The sequence below is a fragment of the Linepithema humile genome, chromosome 1 (genome assembly GCF_040581485.1).
Source record: "Linepithema humile isolate Giens D197 chromosome 1, Lhum_UNIL_v1.0, whole genome shotgun sequence".
In the NCBI taxonomy this organism is placed as follows: domain Eukaryota; kingdom Metazoa; phylum Arthropoda; class Insecta; order Hymenoptera; family Formicidae; genus Linepithema; species Linepithema humile.
The window spans coordinates 40,782,432-40,801,423 of NC_090128.1; the positions used below are offsets into that span (position 1 = coordinate 40,782,432).

The following is an 18,992-nucleotide window of genomic DNA, read 5'->3' on the forward strand; positions in this document are numbered from 1 at the left end:
TGTTCTTAGAAATTGCACATTTCCTTTGCGAGCATTGTGTTTATCTCAATTAGAGGAGAGAAAAATCTTTTTTCAGAAAAATCTTTTTATGTGGCTGTAATTTTTGTTTAGAAAATAGATCTATCGTAAAATTATCATAAAATTAGATTGTTAAAATAAAATTTCCCCCTACTGTGTATTTTTTTTCTCAACTGTACATTTTTTATATTATAAGAACATACATTACATTCTTTATACCTTACTGAGAATTTCTGTGAATATTTTTATTATCGTAAAGGTAAGTGAGAGAGAAATGATGCAAGAAGAGAAATGTGCAGCAGTTGGATCTCGAAGACTGCGTGCTTGGGAGTGCTGACATGCGATTGTTTACATTCAATATAACCTAAGAATTATAGGAAAGAACGCTATTCTACTTATCAATTAACTCTTTTTGGCGCAATCAAAGCTAAGAGCATAAAATTTATTTTTTATTTTTTAATATTGTACTTTGCATTATTTTTGTATCTATTATTTAAATTCGATTGATTGCTACGTTATAATTATAATTATCTTCGTGTCCACAACTACAGTAATGAATAATAATTTATATTAAACTGATTTTGTTTTATTTTATCATAATTTTTTTCAAAATGCATTAACTGATTCTCAGAACTAAAATGTAGACAATGTAATGACAAAATTTATTCAAAATTTGCTTTGAAATGTTAAAAAATTTATTTCTTTTTATTATATTTGAGTAATAAAATGTTTTAAGTTTTATTATCAAATATTGTTAAATTATATTTTGCTTTTCCAACACATTAGAATAATTTTTTTATGAATCACGGTATGTTTTTTTCGTCTTACATATCTTAATCGTTTATAGACATCCAAAAAGTATTACACAGTCTTACATGACTTACTTAAAAAATTCATTGCACATTAATGCTCTCTGATTGCGACCTGAATAAAAAGCAGTATGCAACACTGTGTATAAATGATGACAATAAAAATGCAGATGCCTGAAAAAGAATATTATCGATTCACATATTTTATATAAAATATGTGAATAATGTTGACGGCATTTTATAAATTTCTAATGAAAAGAGCTAAAAGTGTACTAAGTAACATATTTGCAATAATTTGATGGAAAAAAATTGTAGCTAAATTTCTGAAAAAGAAGGCTGCAAGCTTTTGAAAGCAAAACTTTCATTTAAAAATATTAATTTAAAAAAATTTATTATAACTGTGTGTGATCTTAAAATTAAAATTTTGTTGTTAACTTTGTTCAATTAATTTATAAATTAATTATAAATTATAAGCTAATTATTATAAGCTATTTGAAGCAAAGGCATCATCGATAACAGAGCTTGAAATTTGAAAAATAAATTTTTAAACTTCCAAATAGTTATTCCAAAATTGCTCTACAATAATTATTTCTTATAAATTTATATAAATTTGTATTTTATCATTCTTGCCCGATTTTTATATTCTACGATCGAAACAGTAGGTAATATCGTTATTCTTCAACTACCTCCGAACCCTTGAGACCCCTTTACTCGTCACGAGAATTTATCCACAGCTGTCGGTCTTTAACAGTAGCTTCTCATCGATGCGTATAAATGCATAAGAGAATTAATATAAATAAATTACCGAACATGCATTCATAGTTCAAGAGTCATCGCATTATCTATTATAATATGGCTCAATTTGTCAACATAATTTTATTTTTTAAACAAAGTTTAATTGAAAATGTAATTTAAGAGAAACTCGTTTATCTATTAGTATGTAGTTTATTATGTTTAGTTTACTTATATTATTTTTTATTATGCAAACGGATTTCGAATGTTATTTGCATGAAGAAAGTAAAAAAAACTTATTGTAATTCTTATGTTTATTAAACGCAATATATCACTATCTACACTTGCTTTGTAGCGTTTAAATTTGTAGTAAACTTTTAAAATTTATATCTTATTGTTACTTAATTTTCTATACAATATATTACTAATCGCAAGTTCCGTCATTCTCAACATGCGATATTACTATCTAAAATGTGTCTCATGTTTATACACTCAAAATCGAATATATTTTAATGAATAAATTTTGTCTTAATATCAGTTAATACGTAGTTAATGCCTCAATTTTTTTTAAATGTATTAATAAATTTTAAATCTCGAACTCGAAAAAAAGCTTTTATAATAAAATTTTGCTGATTGACATTTGTCTTTTAAAATTATGCAATTTTTTTGTTGCATAATTTATTCTGTTGATAAAAACAACAAAGATTTGTTAGATAATATATGCTGCATCATTCTGTGTTCATTATTCTAAAGTTAGAGACAAGTTGTTTGACATAAATTTTTTTTGTTCAATTTTTTTTATGACGAATGAATCGTGACACATGTGTTCATTCTATCGAAATCTTTTTGCATAATACAACCGGCTAAATTGCAGTCAAATGCAAATGACTTGTTACAACATTATACAAAGGACACACTGTCACAACGTCCGCAATTGCGTTTTTATCATGTACATTCATTGTTTGCATAGCGTGTGAAATCATTGCCTTGCTCAGGAGTCTTCCCAGATTTGTAAATTTAATCCGAAAGTTCAATATCATTCATTCATTCAAAATACAAGAAATAAACGGAATTATTTTAAAAAGTCTTTTATATTTATATCAGAAAAATTTAATTTAATTGATATTTCTTTTTTGTCAAATTTATCAATAACCAATGATGCCATGCAGAATTGTTCGCAAGCAATGTCGATATAAAAATTAAATAAGTTTCAATTAATTAAAGAATTGTACTTGGACTTTGCGCAGATATTCTAGATAGATAATAAAATAGTCAATGAAGTTTTTTGCCAATTTTAATATGTGGCAAATACGCAGTATCGACGCGTTTTTCTTTTTGCCATTGGCATTTTACCGGCTTACGCGAGCGTGCGGCGATTTATTTGCAGACAGAGCACAGACGCGTTTACATGTCTTCCAGATACCAATACGTCGTATTGGTCTAGCCGTTTCCACAATCCGCGCAAGACTTGTCTGCTGTTGCAGACGACGAAGAAGGCGCAAGTGCATATTGCAGCAGTGAAAGTATTCGCGTGTGCAGCTACGATCTGCCATCTGTCAATGCCCTCTCTTCCATAGTCTTGCTTTAACAACGTCATTTAGCCGAGATTCGCGATTCAAGTCTTTAGTTGAACTCGTCGTCGTATCTAGCGATCTCCATCCGATCCCGCGCCTAGTTCGCAAAGAGATTCGGTAAAACCGCAGGTTCCGAACTTCACAAGCGAGTCTCAATAATTGAAACTTTCGCGAAGTCCTCATCGTTGAAAAATCATGACCAAGAGGCTGTGGGCCATCCTCGTCGTCGTCGTCGGCTGCACGGCAACTCTCTCCTCTGACTCCAATCGTGAGTAATCAAAAGTGTTCTCCGCGCATTTAAGATTATTGCCTTTAAGCGGGTCGCTAAACACCCGTGAAGTTAAAATTATATTTGAATTTAGGTAAGTACCATGGCATAATCAGTTTGGTGGCGACAAATAAATCGTCTAATGATTTATCGCAGTAAAGTGTTAAAAAAATCTGATTACAATAGAAAAACGTAGCAGATAACGGCGTTTAAACAGGCCGAATATAGTATTTAAAATAGCCGAAAGAGCAGTATGCAATTCACGATTTCGAAAAATTGTGATTAAAAAAAATTAATTATTTTACATATTAAAAAAATACTTTATTGTAAAAAAAAAGTAGGTTCTATTATAATTATTTGCAATTTTCCACACGCAAGTCCGCCGCAATGTCGCAAAAGCCGGATCTCCATTTCCGCAGAAAATGGTGTAATCTTGTAGACAGGCATGTTCAAAGCTCACGACACAAGATTCTTTAGTATTTATTTAGGACGAGTTTATATCGTGATTAATCTAATATAATTAAGGCAAAATTAATCTTTATATGTATGTATATGCTTCATTGATCCCCTTAGAGTTACAATTTTCTCCACAGCCATTTCTTACACACTATTCTTACCCAATTAATCTTTATACATTTAATCATAAGTTTGCAAGATTGATCTAAAAAATATGATATAAAAAATATAATGATAAATGTAATAAATAATTACAATATGTATGTGATACATTCCTATCTATAAATATATTCATTAGTATACTGATCATTTTAACTTGCACAATCTTATAAAACCTTGTTAAAAAAAACCTGTTGGCATAAATGATCTTTTTGCGGCTGTAATCAATTCTGCTGCAGTCAATTTGCAACGCTGCTCTTGAAGGTGCATTTTGTCATGAGATAATACTTTCACTTTTAACGCGACTAGTGGTTAAGACGTTTTTTTTCTCGTCGACGCTTTTACTCATTCGACCTGGAACGTCAAATTTCTCCTGCTGTACAATAAAATCAAAGAAAAATAATTTAAAAAATTTATAATTACTCTTTAGAAGTTGAAAAACATATGACTAAACGTCGTAATTGAAGCCGATGTGTACAGTAACATTCTGTTCGCAGCCGAGTATGTAAAGCAATGTTCCAGAAGCGATCCCAAACTGATAACTTGTCTGATCGACGCTTTGCACCATCTGCGACCTTATTTGAGCGTCGGAATACCCGAAATCGAGTTGCCCTCGGTAGAACCGTTTCGTGTAAGTTCAATCTATTTTAATCGAAAAATCGCAATATTACATATGTAGTTCACAATGTCATATTTAGCACAAATTATATTCATAAATTTCACTCAAAGAAATTTTTCAACATTATAATTTTTCATACGTTTATCATTATAAAAAAATTCTACCAATACTTTTTAGCTATTTTTAATTGTACATTTATTATTTTTAAAAGCAAGTACGTTTACAGATAAATAATTAAAAGGTTTGAAAGAGCTTCAAAATGCAACATATAATTAAACATTTAATAAATATTATATAAATATAAAAAAATTAGGATATTCTTACAGAGTTTTCCTTAGGCTTCAAAAAATTACAAAACATCCGTCAAATATCGCAGTTTAACATTAAAAAGATATCGTGATAAATTGGGCTGTATAATAATTTAAATACGCGAACTTGTGGCAATTTTCGTCGTTATGCATTCGCTACCACATTTTGTTAATCTCAACAGATGGACGAGCTGACTCTCTCTCTGACAGGTGGTACGAACGGTTATAAGATTCAGCTACGCGACCTCTACGTAAAGGGAGCAAGTAACTACACAGTAGAGGACATCAAGCTTGGCTCACCCTTCCAAGCTATTGTGCGAATGCCGGCCCTTATATTAGACGCGCATTACTCCAGGTAGATAAATTTGGCTGTTTGTGAAACCACCGTTGAAGAAAGTGGAATATGCAAGTAGAAGTAATTTTTTTAGTATTTCAAAATAAAATAAAATCAGTTTTTTCTAAATCTGAATAGACCCCGGCAACGTTTAGCGAAAATTAATTCTTATGTACATATTTAATGAATTTTATTTTTGCATGTGACAATTACCAAATTTTTAATCAATTTTATTAATTTTAAAATTAATAATATATAAGGCTCAACTGATTACTAAAATCAATTAAAATCAATAAGAGCGTAAAGAGCCACAATGCTAGATCTTCGTGCGAAGGTAAAGATACATATATTCGTTAAAATTGTTTATATCAATCAAACGTTTTGACCTGCCATCAGGCCTTCTTTAGTGTACATTAATAAAAATACAAATAAAACGGAAAATTTGCTCGCAAAATTCAACATAATGTGAAAGATGTGGAAAACGTTAAATTCATTCTTTCCACCCGATAGTAGTTCAATAGAAAATAAGTTAGTATCGAATTCAATTCATGTTGAAGCGCTAGTCCACGTAGAGAGGACGAGGTGGAAAAACAGAGAAGAGATAGTCTTAACATTTTACAAGTCAAGCTCTTAATCAATTTATTCATTTTATTTCAACAACAGATTGCAAAGAGCACGCAACTCTAGTAATTGCATTTTCTTATGATTGACATATAATTTTGAATAAAAAATTATTACACACCACACTTGATTAAATTTAATTTTTACAGTTCTGGTGTATTAATAATTTTACCTGCGAGTGGAAATGGTACTTTTCACGCGCGCTTCGGTGATGCTAGAGCTCTAGTCAAAGGAACCGTGTCGACGAGGTCGCGAGAGGAAAAAACTTATATGAATGTCGACAACCTCGATGTTGTGCTCGGAGTGAAAGACGTGCAAATGCGAGTCAGCAAGATCTTTAAAAATAATCGAATACTTAGTAAGCAAATTGCACATAAACTTTCTATTAAATATATAAAATTTTTTAATCATTACTTTTTATTGGCATAAAACAAAGATATTTAGATGCATATAAAGAATTTTATTCTAAAAAGTACGTTAGATATATAATAATAATAACAATTCGGTAAGCATAATGCTAGCAATGTCGGCAGATTGACAGCTTTTTTGGTTAAATTAAATTTGGCTACCTGAAAAAATTGCAAAATATATAAGTCGTTGTGTTTAATGATTTATTTTTATCATTATACTGTTTTTAATTCTTGTCAATTTCTATAGCTGAGGCGATCAATCTCTTTCTCCGAGAAAATGGGCAAGAGGTGCTGAAAGTGATGGAACCGCAGTTGAAGAAGAAGCTATCGTCCCTTTTCGCCGGAATTGTTAACCAACTGCTGCGACATGTTCCAGTGGAATCGTTCCTCTCAGCTTAAGATGTTTTCACATTGTATTTTTATTAGCGATTGTTATCTTTTTCTTACTAAAATTAACGATTAATTTTAAACACACACAAGTAACGGAAACCGAAGAATGCATTATACCATAAAAAATAGAAGAACATATCAGCCTCTTTAGTAGGATTTAAAAAAAGATATGTTTTAATTCTAAAAAAATAGACTGTGATTTTCTTCTAGTATCTTTGAGAATTTATTATTTTGAATATGTGTGTGTGTGTGAAAAGATATTTATGATTTTGTGAAAGAGTAACTTTTTAAGTAATGATTGAAAAAATTTTGTTATCTTATTGAGCAGAAATTATTATGCTATGCAACTGTTTACCTACAAAGTTTCGAGTATGGTAAAATTTAAATGCAGATAATGTAATAATTATACATTATTTTTGCATGATTATTCGCCTGTTCGTAGAAACAATATAATTGTTTAACTCAAACAAAAATCAGATTATTCTAAGAACAAACAATTACCTAAACTCGAAAATTAAAAGATAATTTTCGTTGATATTTTTTTAAGTGCGAGGATGACATATTTTGACCGTAAGTTTAATTGTTGCTTAGATTATAGTAAAACTACAATTTATATATACATATAAATCATCATTAATATATTATACATTAATATATAAGTTTTAAATGTGGTATCTCATAGTTTTAGCACATAATTGATGGGGTATATTGATATAAATAAATAAATAAATGAAATAAATAAAAAATTAATTATTTCTCATTTATGAATATTGCATATAAATTAACTATCCATTATATTTTTTACATAATACAAGTAAATCAAATAAATGTATATCTATTAAGAATATAACAATTTCCATAAATCTTTTTAAAAGATTATAAATAATTAGAAGGAATCATCACGTTAATATTTAACATTTTCTATATTTTGTTTGATATTTTTACATCTGTGCATAAACAATCTCACTAGAGTAAAAATAGCGATAATACGATACTATATAACAATACTAAAAATAATCTACCCAGTAAACAAAATGTTAGCAATGTTAACAAATGGACAACAAAGTTGATCAAATTTTCATCAAATTTACTGTCTGCTCAATTGCTAATATTTGGCCACCTGGATTTTTTTTTACATATTACAATAGTTATACAATAAACTCGCCACTATTGCACTATTTACACGCATGTCGACATTGTGCAAATCAAAATAACATTATCACGGTACGGTGAAAAAAAATTATCACGTCGGGATGTTTGCAGATTTCAGAGCAAGGAACTCTGCATTCCTCTGCGCCGATCTCAAACACAGTCGTCTAAAAGTATTCGCGACTCCAAATGCGGTGCTTCCTCGATTACACTACGTTACAAATGTGCCTTGGCACGAGGAATCATCTTTAGAGGGGTTTCAAGGGAATGTCTTGGAGAAGGAAACCTTTGAGAATATGCGATTGAAAACTTCGGTGACATGGTCGTCCATGTTCTTCGTCATGAACGGCATCATCATTCGATACAACGACGGCCAATATTCGTTCACGAATTTTCGAGCGGCATTATCTGAAAGTAAAAATTTCAATATAATTACAACTTCCAAAGCTGATCTCTCATTGCGTATATGAGCAAATCGATAGGATTCGTAAACTCATTCAACATTATATAACAAGGAATTACAATACACGTATCCGCGTTTCCCATCGAGTAATTGTGGAGGAATTGCTAACGTGATATAACGAGATAACTAGGAATAATGATATGCGGCTATTATACAGTCCAAAACAAAAGGTTATTTAGTGATGTGTTGCATTGAATTGCAAACTTTTTTTACATAATACCTATAAAGAACTTGCAAGAGTGGAATTTAAAAAATTAATCTTTGTTTCTAATAAGAAAATTAATGAAAATCACATTGCAAGTGAATGTGAGTGGGTAGTTTGTTAGCGAAAGAATGTGTTTTGTAAAAGTATTTGAATTTCATGTTTACTTACTGAGGTCCTCGTTACCATTGAACATATCACTGAACCAGATCTCCATTTTTCCAATTTCCGGATGTAGATAGAAATGTTCGATGGTCCATCTATCGTTTGCTACGCCTCCTTCAAAGCCTAACGTGGCTGTAATGTCCTCCATGGTAAGATTGAAGAATCCTGCAAGACAGATAATGAAATAAATTTTTATTAAACATTATCCTACTTTGCTAATATGTTTAATTATTTAATTTGCGTACCATCGCCGCCGAATTTCATCGCTCCAAAAGTTCCATCCGCTTTGTAATTACCCTCGATAAGTGCCTTCGACAATGAAACATCGGCCTCCACTTTAAAGAAATTGTCAGAGCGCTCTGTTCTCACAGCCAGGAACTTGAGTTTTGCAAGTCCATAGGCGTTAACATCTCTGACTGTTATGTCTGCATTCATGTCAGCGTTTTCAAATACTGTTCTTTCTTCCTTTATGAAATACGGATCCAAAACTGGTAGGTCCAGCTCCGGAATACCTTTCAAAAGAGATTAAAGCTCATGAAATAATATGAGAAAGTAAGAAATTAAATGAAAAAATTTAACTTTATTTTTATATGTAAATTGCAATGAATATTATGCAAAAGTTAAGGATTTTAGATGATTTAAGTGAAAATAATGTCAATACTCTAATACCTGCAACTAAGATCGGCCATGCTTCCTCTATCGCAAGTCTCATACAAGACGTATAGTCGGGTGCATCATGATGGCAAGTCTGTATAGCTGCAAAAAGAAGATATGAATGTATGAATATAATAATTAAATAATATTTTATTTGCCTACATTAATTAATTATACTAACTCCACAAAAAAGTAAAACACTTCATGTACGTTTAACACCTTGTAGATCAATAAAAAAGTTTTTCTTATAAAATTTATGATATTTAATTTTGCTATTTTTGCGATTTTTTTTTTTTTGACCAAGTTACACGACTTTGAAGCTAAACTTGTATCTTTTACGCCAATGCTACTGCCGATGGTAAACGTTATTTTTCACAAAATGTAGGATTATTTTTAAAATCATGTAACTCGAACAAAAAAATCGTACCAAAATTTAAATAAAGGCGTTTGATAAGTGAAATGTTATGATTTTTGACATTTGTCATAAATTTTACGAAAAAAGTTTTATCAAACTACAGAGTATTGAAAGTTCGTGTCTTTTGAGTTTAGAAGTATAAAAGTAAAAATTTTTTTCAAATTATTAGAAGCATGAAAAAGTATAAACTTCGAACTTTAAAATGCTTTTTCAATTTTTTGTCTATGATAATTTTTCGCCTAGTTACAGGTTTGAAAATTGATCAATTTTAAGCGCCTGAATGTCACAATGCGTCAGAGCAGTGCAGCCGAGAACGGCTGATTGTGCGGCATCGTGCGTATTAATGGCACGCACTCAGCCGCACTACTCTGCCGCGTTGAAACATTTAGGCGCTTAAAATTGACCAATTTTCAAACCGCTGTAACTCGACGACAAATCATTGTATACGAGAAATTAGAAAAGCATTTTAAAGTTTGAAGTTTGTACTTTGATGTGCTGTCAATCGTTTTAAAAAATTTTTTATTTTTATAGTTCTGAGCTTGGAAGAAGAACACATTGTTTTGTTCTTAAAATTATGTACTTTAAACTAGCTTGAAAAATGCTATGTGCAAGTATCAAATTTACTAGTCGATATTAAAAAAAAAGAAAAGAAAGACTTTTCTTTTTTGGATAATAAAATTAGTAGAACACGTATTTTGTTTGACGTTTTGTCAATGAAGAGAAATTATTGTATTAGCATCACTAGCCGAAAACTGTAGCTAACGTGAATGAGAAATAGTAAAAATGTATGACTGAATAAATGTACGAACTTATGCAATTATTATTCGTTCAACCGTGAACACAAATTTACATATTCAAACTTATATGCGACATTATTTCAATTATTAAAAGCATAAAGCGCAACTTCACAAAATTTTTAACCAAGATTATTGTAACATAATATTATTCAATTTGGTTATATTAATTAATTTACTTTGTAATTACGACACAGTTCTATATAGATAAAGTATGAGAAAGAGAAAGTCACCGCGATATAATTCATATGTGTGTATCAATAAACGCGCTAACAACACGTTATTTATACCTTAATGACAGTATGAATCATAGTAATTACTCGTATAATTAACTTCAACTTTTTTATTTTAATATCACGTTCTAAAAGTTACTACAGCTACAATTTAAAATCTGTACCGAGAGTGCAGCATATTGTTTAATCAATTAAAGTGTTATTATTTAATTATAATACATAAAATAATTTATCAATTCAAAATAATTATATCTGGCTATTAAGTATTTGATTAAAAATTACCTGCACAAAGAATCAAGGAGAATCGTGTTATCAAAAGAATTATCTATCCTCAAAAAGTTGTCACAAAAAAATGCCTCAAAATGACATCAGACTGTCCATCAGACAAGAGTACATTAAATTTATGACAAATTTAAATTGAAGTATTTACAAGTACACATTTTTTCCATACACTGGGAACATCTAGAACCGCTGCCATATTGCTCGAAGTTAGTTGAAATTTTCTTAATTTGTTCGAGATAGAACCAGACAGAGGCAAACGATCAATTAAACTTTGATTAATTTGAGCCAATATTCACAAAAATCTCTCTTAAAGAAAATTGGCGACTGAAGGAAAGACTTACGAAGCGTGTATTCCTGACCCGCGACGAGCGCGAATGCGGTAGCGCAGAATACGGTAAGCGCGTGATACATCCTGCCTGGTTAAAAATGACGGCTAGCCTGGCCAATTATAAACACTCGGTTTATATAGTTTCCCGGCCCAAGGACTCGGCAAAGATACGTTGCAAAATTGCATGTCATTAAAGCGCGCCGACACTCCGTGAGCGGCGAGGAGCAGCAGCGGCGGGAGGCTAAAACACGGCCGCAAAAGCACCGGGGAATGCGCCCCTCTTTTGTTTAGGACATTTTCAGTGAATAAAACGATGAAGATAGCCGCTTGAGTCATTCATAAATGTATTAAGAAATCCAATTAAGAAGGACTTTGATTCGTTTAGACTTTAGACCATTATTATTATTTTTCATTTTATGTTAGCTTCTTGACGCGTGAGCATAAATGCCCCTCGAATTTACATCTTATTAAGAATTATTAAGAATCTCTCGTTTCTTATTCTGAAAAAAAGAGAATAAAAAATTACAGCTAATAATTAAGAAAAAAATAACAAAAATATATCAATAGATATGTGGTAGGAGGATCTCAAGCCCAAGTAGATCGTATTTCTTGATAAATATTCTTTATTGAACCAATGTTGGAACAAACGTTTCGGCTGATCATTCAGCCATCTTCAGTGTTCCTTTTAATCTGTACTTAAAACTATGTTGATATAATTCACATTGAGGTCTACACTGGTGATCACTTATGTGATTGTGAGAATTTGCAGTTACGGTGTTAATCTGAAGTCACCATGTTCTCAACTGAAAAATATATCACCCCATTGGTTAATAAAAAAAATCTTTTTTATTTTGATAAAAGAGAGGAAAAAAATTAATGAATAGATGATAAATGTTTATAAGGATACATGAGAGATTTCTGGCTACCGGACGGCTGAGATCATTGCCCAGAATCCACCCAGTTTCTCCGTGATCTCTCTCTCTTTCTTTGTCACTGCATCGGCATCTTGGGCTTGGTGCAATTGAGCGCGTGATCATCACATTGTTGCGCTTTGTTGCGGTGATTTCAATTCTGAGAATTGCGTAGTGAAGAGATCTGTTCCTTTTAACACTTTCGTATTCTTCTTGAATTTAAAATAAGACAAATGTATATTTATGTTTCAGACAAAGGAAGATAATGCAAAAAAACGCAGTTGAAGAGAACAGACTTATCGATTCTTAAAAATTTGTTACATTAAAATAAAAATTTCATGAAAATTTGAAAGAGTAATTCATTATTCAAATATACACATAGATAATTAATTACTCATTTTTTTTCATTGAATATCTTTAAACGATTATAAGTTGATAAAAATTTGTTATCTCAAATATTTAATGTGATTAAATATCACTCAGTTATTTACATACTTTAGGTATGAAAAGCGCAGTAAAATTGGAAATCTCTCTCAAATTTTTCCAAAATGCATTTACATTTGTTTTAGTTTGCAAGTCTCTTAATGGATTTCACAGCTTCAGAAATAATCGACGTGACAAGCAGAAAAGTATTTTACGTAAACTATCATTAATGTTAACCTTCAATTAAGATCTGTAGGATATAATTAGTCCCCTTTGCAATCAAGGAAGATACTTGTACTTTACAAATTTGTTTTTACTTTATTTTAATGATCCGTTTAATGTGTTGGCTGAACAGAAACGCTAATACTCGAGTCGTTAGCTGACTTATTAAAGCTACCGGAACTGCATCGTCGATGTTTACTGATAATGATAGACAGAATTATCTAATCTTAAGACATTACGTGTCAACACAACAATAGAAAAAAAAAATATCAGCTTTCGCATACGCGCATCTGACGAGCCCAACCCAGTGAGTTCTCTCCTCGTCGCAATAAGTCGATCAGTTATGCATTAGCCTCAATGAGGAACAAAGTGTATCAAGAAAAATTTCTAGAATTCAGGAAAACGATTTCGCATTTCGCGATTGACGCGGTCGCGTGAATCCCGTGAGAACGTGCTTCCGTGAACTTGCGATCTTGCGTATACGTTTGCGCTGCACAGATACGATCGACGATCGGCGATCATGCAGGTGCGACTACATCACAGTATTTACCTAGTTGCAATGGTATTAAGACCAAATCATGAATACGCGAAGTAGCTACCCTTGGAACACATCATATCGACGGTGAGAAACGAGTTTCTTTAAGGACGTGCACAACGGCGAAAAAAAAGAGAAATGTCGAAGAAACAATCTACTCTCGACGAGACTTTACTATGACGTAGATGTACACGGTTAACATATGTATGTCAAAGCAGTTGATATGAATACTATGAATGGCGCGTGAGCGCCATCGAATCCTTTCTCGTTACGTGCCTCACCTCACATTATGTGCACGGTGGTCTTGAAATCCTCGCAAAGTGAGAATCACGTTTCCATTTTACTTCGAAGCGCAATCTTTTGCATTCGTGTTGTATCGCTAATAACATTATCAGTACGGATTAATAAGTGATTCTTCATATTCAAATGTAATTACAATGCAAATATCTACATTCAGATATTCGAATTCATAGATACGAATTTTATGAGATAATCGAGATACCCGATTAATACTTGAAATGCTTAAATTATTGGAATAATATTCGATATACCCGATAGATGAAGAAAAAGTATATTGTAATGAGTAAGTTTAAAAAAAAATAATTTAGAATTAAAATTATGCATTTTTCTACCATTGAAGAAAACTAGCTAATTATATTTTTTTAATTTTTTTTAGAACTGTCATGAAATAGCTAAGGATAAATCAAGAAAATTTTGCTTTCTTACATTCGCGCAACTAATTTTCTTTTTATTTTTATAATTAAAAATGTACCCATTTAATACATTTAAATTAGTAAAATTATCCAGAACTATACAAAATTAGGTTTAATGATATTTTATTATTATCCGCGATTTAATTCTTACTTGTCTTATAAGTTCTTTTAATTGAAAAAAGTTTGTACATAGCTAATATGACAGTTGCACACGTTTGCATATATTTGATATCGAATAAGCGATTACGACATAATATCGTTATGTCATGAAGTTTTCCTAAGCTAGCTGAACTAAGGATAAGTTCCTCGTATTCTTGACCACGTGTTTCCAATTTTATTGTCACACAAAGGTGACCGGCATTATTATTTAAAAGAATTGTAGGCTGCACTTAAGCAGTATCCTCTAACAAATATGTAACATCTGGTGTGCAACTGTGTTGCGCGCAACATCTGGTATAATAAGACGTGTAGATAATACTAGGGCACACCACAAATTAACTAAACACTGGAATTTAAAAATTGTTCAGCGTTTTCCTTATTGGTTTTATAAATAACAAAAAGTACACATGACATCACCAGCACGCGTCACTGATTTCTATTGACACAAGAAGAAGAATAGTAGTATATTTCTAAAATAAAAAGTACAAAATATGTCTGTGTTTAATAACATTTATATTATGATATAAATATATTTAAAATTAAAAATTTGGCAAATAACATAATTTAATAATATATAAAGTATCGCAATAAATGTAGTAATATTATTTGACATTTTTCGTATACACACACGCGAAAAATTAGCATACATGTTTTATCAATCATTATTTTGTACAGATACATTCGATACAAATAATAATCCAAAACCAATAATCATATTTTTAATATCGAGTACGCTAAACATTTGCTTGGTAAACATCAACATCTTTATCATATGACACAAATTGCATATAATAATCTACATAAATGCATTTGCGCGGATCAATGAGCGTGAGTGATAGTACAACGTGTGTGTCCTTGTAGAGATAAAAAAAATAAATAGTCCTTGTCGGATTAAAGCAGAAAGACGCGCATAGCAATTAGAAGCGATCCACGCGTCTTTTCCTCCCTCGGTTGTATAAGAGAATGTACGCACATATGTCCTTCCTATCAATTGTCTTTTAGCTTATTTATAAACTCTATATTACGTTTATTTTCTACTTTGTGTCTGATAATATTATATATTTAATTAAAATAAAAACTAAATCTACAAAATTATCATTTCTTTTTATTTTCTCACTTTATTTCTTTCAATGACAATTATAATTAAAACCACAAAAAAAAACTATCGTGTAAAAATAATTTTTAGGATATAAAGTATCATTTGCAAAGATCGTGAATAAAATTCTTTTTAAAATATATTATAATTGTTGATGGTTACAAATCTGTAAAGAGCTAAATAATTTTTCTATATTTTTTATTTTCTTGAACAAATTTTTCCGAATAAAAAAATTTATTTCAGACTAATTCGTGTCCTGCGTCTAGGCAACAAAATTCTTCTTCTCTTTGTTGGTTCAGAAGAAAGATATGTAGGTCTCTCCAAGTAGTATACACATGTTTATGCCGATCACCGTTCACTTAACAGTAACCGTTTTCAACTATCCGATGTGCGTGTTACCGCTAAAGAAACGCGTGCAAGCGCGTGATGTGAACATTGTTGCACAATGATATAATTACATTAAACGATCTACATTTGGTCCGCAAGCAATGAACCAGGTGTAACGATTAGATGATAGTGAAAAATTGGCAAAGTTAAATATATAGATAAGAAATTGAATATCTAAATCTAAATTTTGTGAGTTCTTCTTATGTACGTTAGATGACAAAAGTTATAACTATTATAAAAATTGTTATATAATAGTAATTATTATTTATATATATTATTATTATTTATAGATATTTCAATTGTTTGATCGTATACAAAATAAAATTGTACATATGAGATTTTATTTTGTTTAACAATTCTATCGTATAATATTTTTTCAATATATTTTTTTTACAAGAAAACGTTTAAAACGCACTTATCAAATAAACAACAGTCTCAACACTCATTTAATAAAATTTAAAAAATTAATATTTTACAATAGTTTACAAGATATTTTAAATATATAAAAACTTAAAAAATATATAAAAATATTTTATCAAAATATTTCAACTAATAACATATATAAAAAAAAGATAAGGTTTTTTATTTTCCATTTTTTATTGATAATTGTATTGTTTCTTGATTCAATTGTAACTTGAATATTTCCTTACTTCGTAAGTGGTCGGTATTATCAAATCTCGCGATGCAACTTTCATCAGTTCGGTCGATACGTTCGCAGAGCGATTCGCTTATAAGTAACGCCATCTGGCCGGCATGAACTCACCCACGCGAACTACATCGTCGTTGATTGAACCCGTCAGTGAATCAGCTGATCGCTTTACTCACGTGGAGAATCAGCTGTGCGCAACCATGGAAGAGCTGGTGCAAGAGAATCTCGAGATACCGCCTATCAAATATGAGTGTAAGCATCGATTATTGCTATTGTTTCTCAATATTATCATTTTGCTCGCTTTTACGGAAGACCGAAGTGTCTTCGTGCGATAAATTTCGTGCCTCGTCTCATTATCACTCTCAACGTGGCTTACGCAACATTTAGTTTATAACAAATCTTACGAAACTTTTCAAAAGTGCTTACAACGAAACTCGCATTTTCTATTACAGACCTTGATCATACCGCGGACGTGCAGTAAGTATTAATCATCCATGTGTTAAGTATAAACATCTATATGTTTTAATATCGACGCCGACCGGTTCTTTTTGGAGGTTACATCAGCAGCTAACCTAAAAACGCGCGAATAGTCGCGTGAAGATGTGGAGGCATCGTTAGATTTCTAAGAACGGTTTTTAAAAATAGTATTCGCGACGAAGCTCGATTCAATAACAACAATTACGCATTTTAGATTACATGCATGGGGCGAGACATTGCAGGAAGCTTTCGAGCAGTGCGCGATGGCCATGTTCGGTTACATGACGGATCTGGAACGCGTACAGGTCACGCAAGTGCAGCACGTGGAGGCCGAGGGCGAGGATCTTCTGAGTCTACTGTTCCACTTCCTCGACGAGCTGCTCTTCATGTTTAGCGCCGAGCCATACCTCATTCCCAAGGTACAATTTTTCCACTAAATTATTTATGCTAAACAAACTATAAATATATATATCGTTTATTGTCGCAATAACGATAATTTACTTCAATAGCAATAATAATATTATTAATGTAATTACACGAGCAATATATAAAAACAAAGTTCACATTTTGTTAAAATGAAGATTCTTTATTACATATTAAAATGTATAATTATTTTCTATTTTCATGCTTAGATTTATATCTCCCACGTGCATAATTATGATCCTGATTATGATGATTTGAACATATGCAAATTGAATTTGAAAGTCGACAGCTGAGTTTTTTTTTTTTTTTATTTATTAAAAAACAAGAAAATTTTGAAAGTTGCAAAACTCTTCTGTCCTCATTTATTTAAAACTAAAAGAGAAATCTGCGCGCGTTTGTTATTAGAAGGTCAAGATTACCGAATTCGACATAGAAAGTTTCAAAATCAAGGCGACTGCGTATGGTGAAGAGTTCACGATCGGTAAGCATACGCAGGGCGCCGAGGTGAAGGCCATCACGTACTCGGCAATGCAGATCTACGATCGTCCGCAAATGGATCGGCCCGAGGTCTTCGTAATAGTCGACATATAATTATAACCGCCTGCAGCAAGCACACCCGTCACATTGGACGCATTTCTCAACGTTCGCTACAGCGGCTCTGGACAACGCTTTAAAAACAGTGGAAAAAGTGGGAATGAAGGCTGGCTTGAGGGTTGGAGAAAATAAGTAGAGGGAGGTAGCCGAAGGACGGGAAGAAGGGTGACTTGTGCGCCTCCCCTACGGCCTACATAGAGGATACGATTCTTTTATACTTGCTTTGTAGGGTTCAAATAAATACGTTATGAAGAAAGCACCGGGCCCCCTTCTTCTTGGCTTGACGCAGGCATGTATCAAGGTCACCTGGCCTCTTGGGAAAACGCGTTGAAAAGTTGGAGTTTGCAGAAGTGTCCATTTTGTGAAAACGCGATCTATTTCATTGCATACATTTTATCGTTATGGACCACAGTTTATTTATTATTTATAAGCATTTCTTATGATTAACATGCTATGTTATAAGTTTGTAAAGTATGATCAATATTCAATTGAATATGTACTTTTGATAAATACTTTTATAAGCAAGTTTTGTAGTGCAATTTATGATTGCATTGATAGAACTAGTATTTTAATGTTTAATCTTATTAATGTTTGTGTTTCTCTAACTATGCTCTATGTATGCGTACAATTATGTATTTTAAAGATTGAATAGGATAGTTAATTGTATGTTTTTCTACATTAGACTATTTTACATACATATATGCAGATGATGTAATTGATAAAAATAATCCAAAGAAAAATCCAATTCTTTCTGCGACATTCCCATCTCTTGAGAAAATTATTTTATTAAGATAAATGTATTATTTATTTCCATTATTATTTTCAGAAAAAGCTGTATTATAAAAGAAATATTATGATCTTGTAAGATAGTGCACATATTCTTGTGTGTATACTTGACACACATTATCGCATTTTTTGTCAAATATGACAGACCGGATACAAACTGTCGGTGATTTAACTAAAATAAAAGTCTGCGAGCTTTTGTGGACGATAATTTTATCCCCGCTTTAATTTTCCCGT

The 18,992-nt window shown here is 31.5% G+C and overlaps 3 protein-coding genes across 3 annotated transcripts; 2 read left to right on the forward strand and 1 right to left on the reverse strand.

The window, feature by feature from the left end:
* Positions 1–2,727: 2,727 nt before the first annotated feature.
* Jhbp1 (Juvenile hormone binding protein 1) lies at positions 2,728–7,763 on the forward strand. The gene is made up of 5 exons (XM_012363965.2): positions 2,728–3,401; positions 4,514–4,647; positions 5,126–5,298; positions 6,048–6,256; positions 6,556–7,763. Exons 1-5 carry the CDS (start codon positions 3,329–3,331, stop codon positions 6,705–6,707), a joined length of 741 nt encoding a protein of 246 aa, XP_012219388.1. The 5' UTR covers positions 2,728–3,328; the 3' UTR covers positions 6,708–7,763.
* Positions 7,603–11,549, reverse strand: LOC105670441 (protein takeout). The gene is made up of 5 exons (XM_012363960.2): positions 11,397–11,549; positions 9,347–9,433; positions 8,923–9,189; positions 8,684–8,842; positions 7,603–8,255 (listed from the first exon to the last, which is right to left on the reverse strand). Exons 1-5 carry the CDS (start codon positions 11,464–11,466, stop codon positions 8,107–8,109), a joined length of 732 nt encoding a protein of 243 aa, XP_012219383.1. The 5' UTR covers positions 11,467–11,549; the 3' UTR covers positions 7,603–8,106.
* A 5,042-nt stretch (positions 11,550–16,591) lies between these two features.
* Positions 16,592–18,971, forward strand: Archease (protein archease). Its single transcript, XM_012363978.2, has 4 exons — positions 16,592–16,730; positions 16,931–16,955; positions 17,170–17,374; positions 17,784–18,971. The coding sequence occupies exons 1-4, from the start codon at positions 16,679–16,681 to the stop codon at positions 17,967–17,969; spliced, it is 468 nt and encodes a 155-aa protein (XP_012219401.1). The 5' UTR covers positions 16,592–16,678; the 3' UTR covers positions 17,970–18,971.
* Positions 18,972–18,992: the final 21 nt, after the last annotated feature.

Coding starts and splice junctions, on each gene's coding strand:
- Jhbp1 (XM_012363965.2), top strand. CDS start 3,329: ATGACCAAGAGGCTGTGGGCCATCCTCGTCGTCGTCGTCGGCTGCACG. Junction 3,402..4,513: donor TCTCTCCTCTGACTCCAATC/GTGAGTAATCAA, acceptor TTCTGTTCGCAG/CCGAGTATGTAAAGCAATGT. Junction 6,257..6,555: donor TAAAAATAATCGAATACTTA/GTAAGCAAATTG, acceptor CAATTTCTATAG/CTGAGGCGATCAATCTCTTT.
- LOC105670441 (XM_012363960.2), bottom strand. CDS start 11,466: ATGTATCACGCGCTTACCGTATTCTGCGCTACCGCATTCGCGCTCGTC. Junction 8,843..8,922: donor GATGAAATTCGGCGGCGATG/GTACGCAAATTA, acceptor TCTGTCTTGCAG/GATTCTTCAATCTTACCATG. Junction 8,256..8,683: donor CAATGGTAACGAGGACCTCA/GTAAGTAAACAT, acceptor TTTTACTTTCAG/ATAATGCCGCTCGAAAATTC.
- Archease (XM_012363978.2), top strand. CDS start 16,679: ATGGAAGAGCTGGTGCAAGAGAATCTCGAGATACCGCCTATCAAATAT. Junction 16,731..16,930: donor ACCGCCTATCAAATATGAGT/GTAAGCATCGAT, acceptor TTTCTATTACAG/ACCTTGATCATACCGCGGAC. Junction 17,375..17,783: donor AGCCATACCTCATTCCCAAG/GTACAATTTTTC, acceptor GTTTGTTATTAG/AAGGTCAAGATTACCGAATT.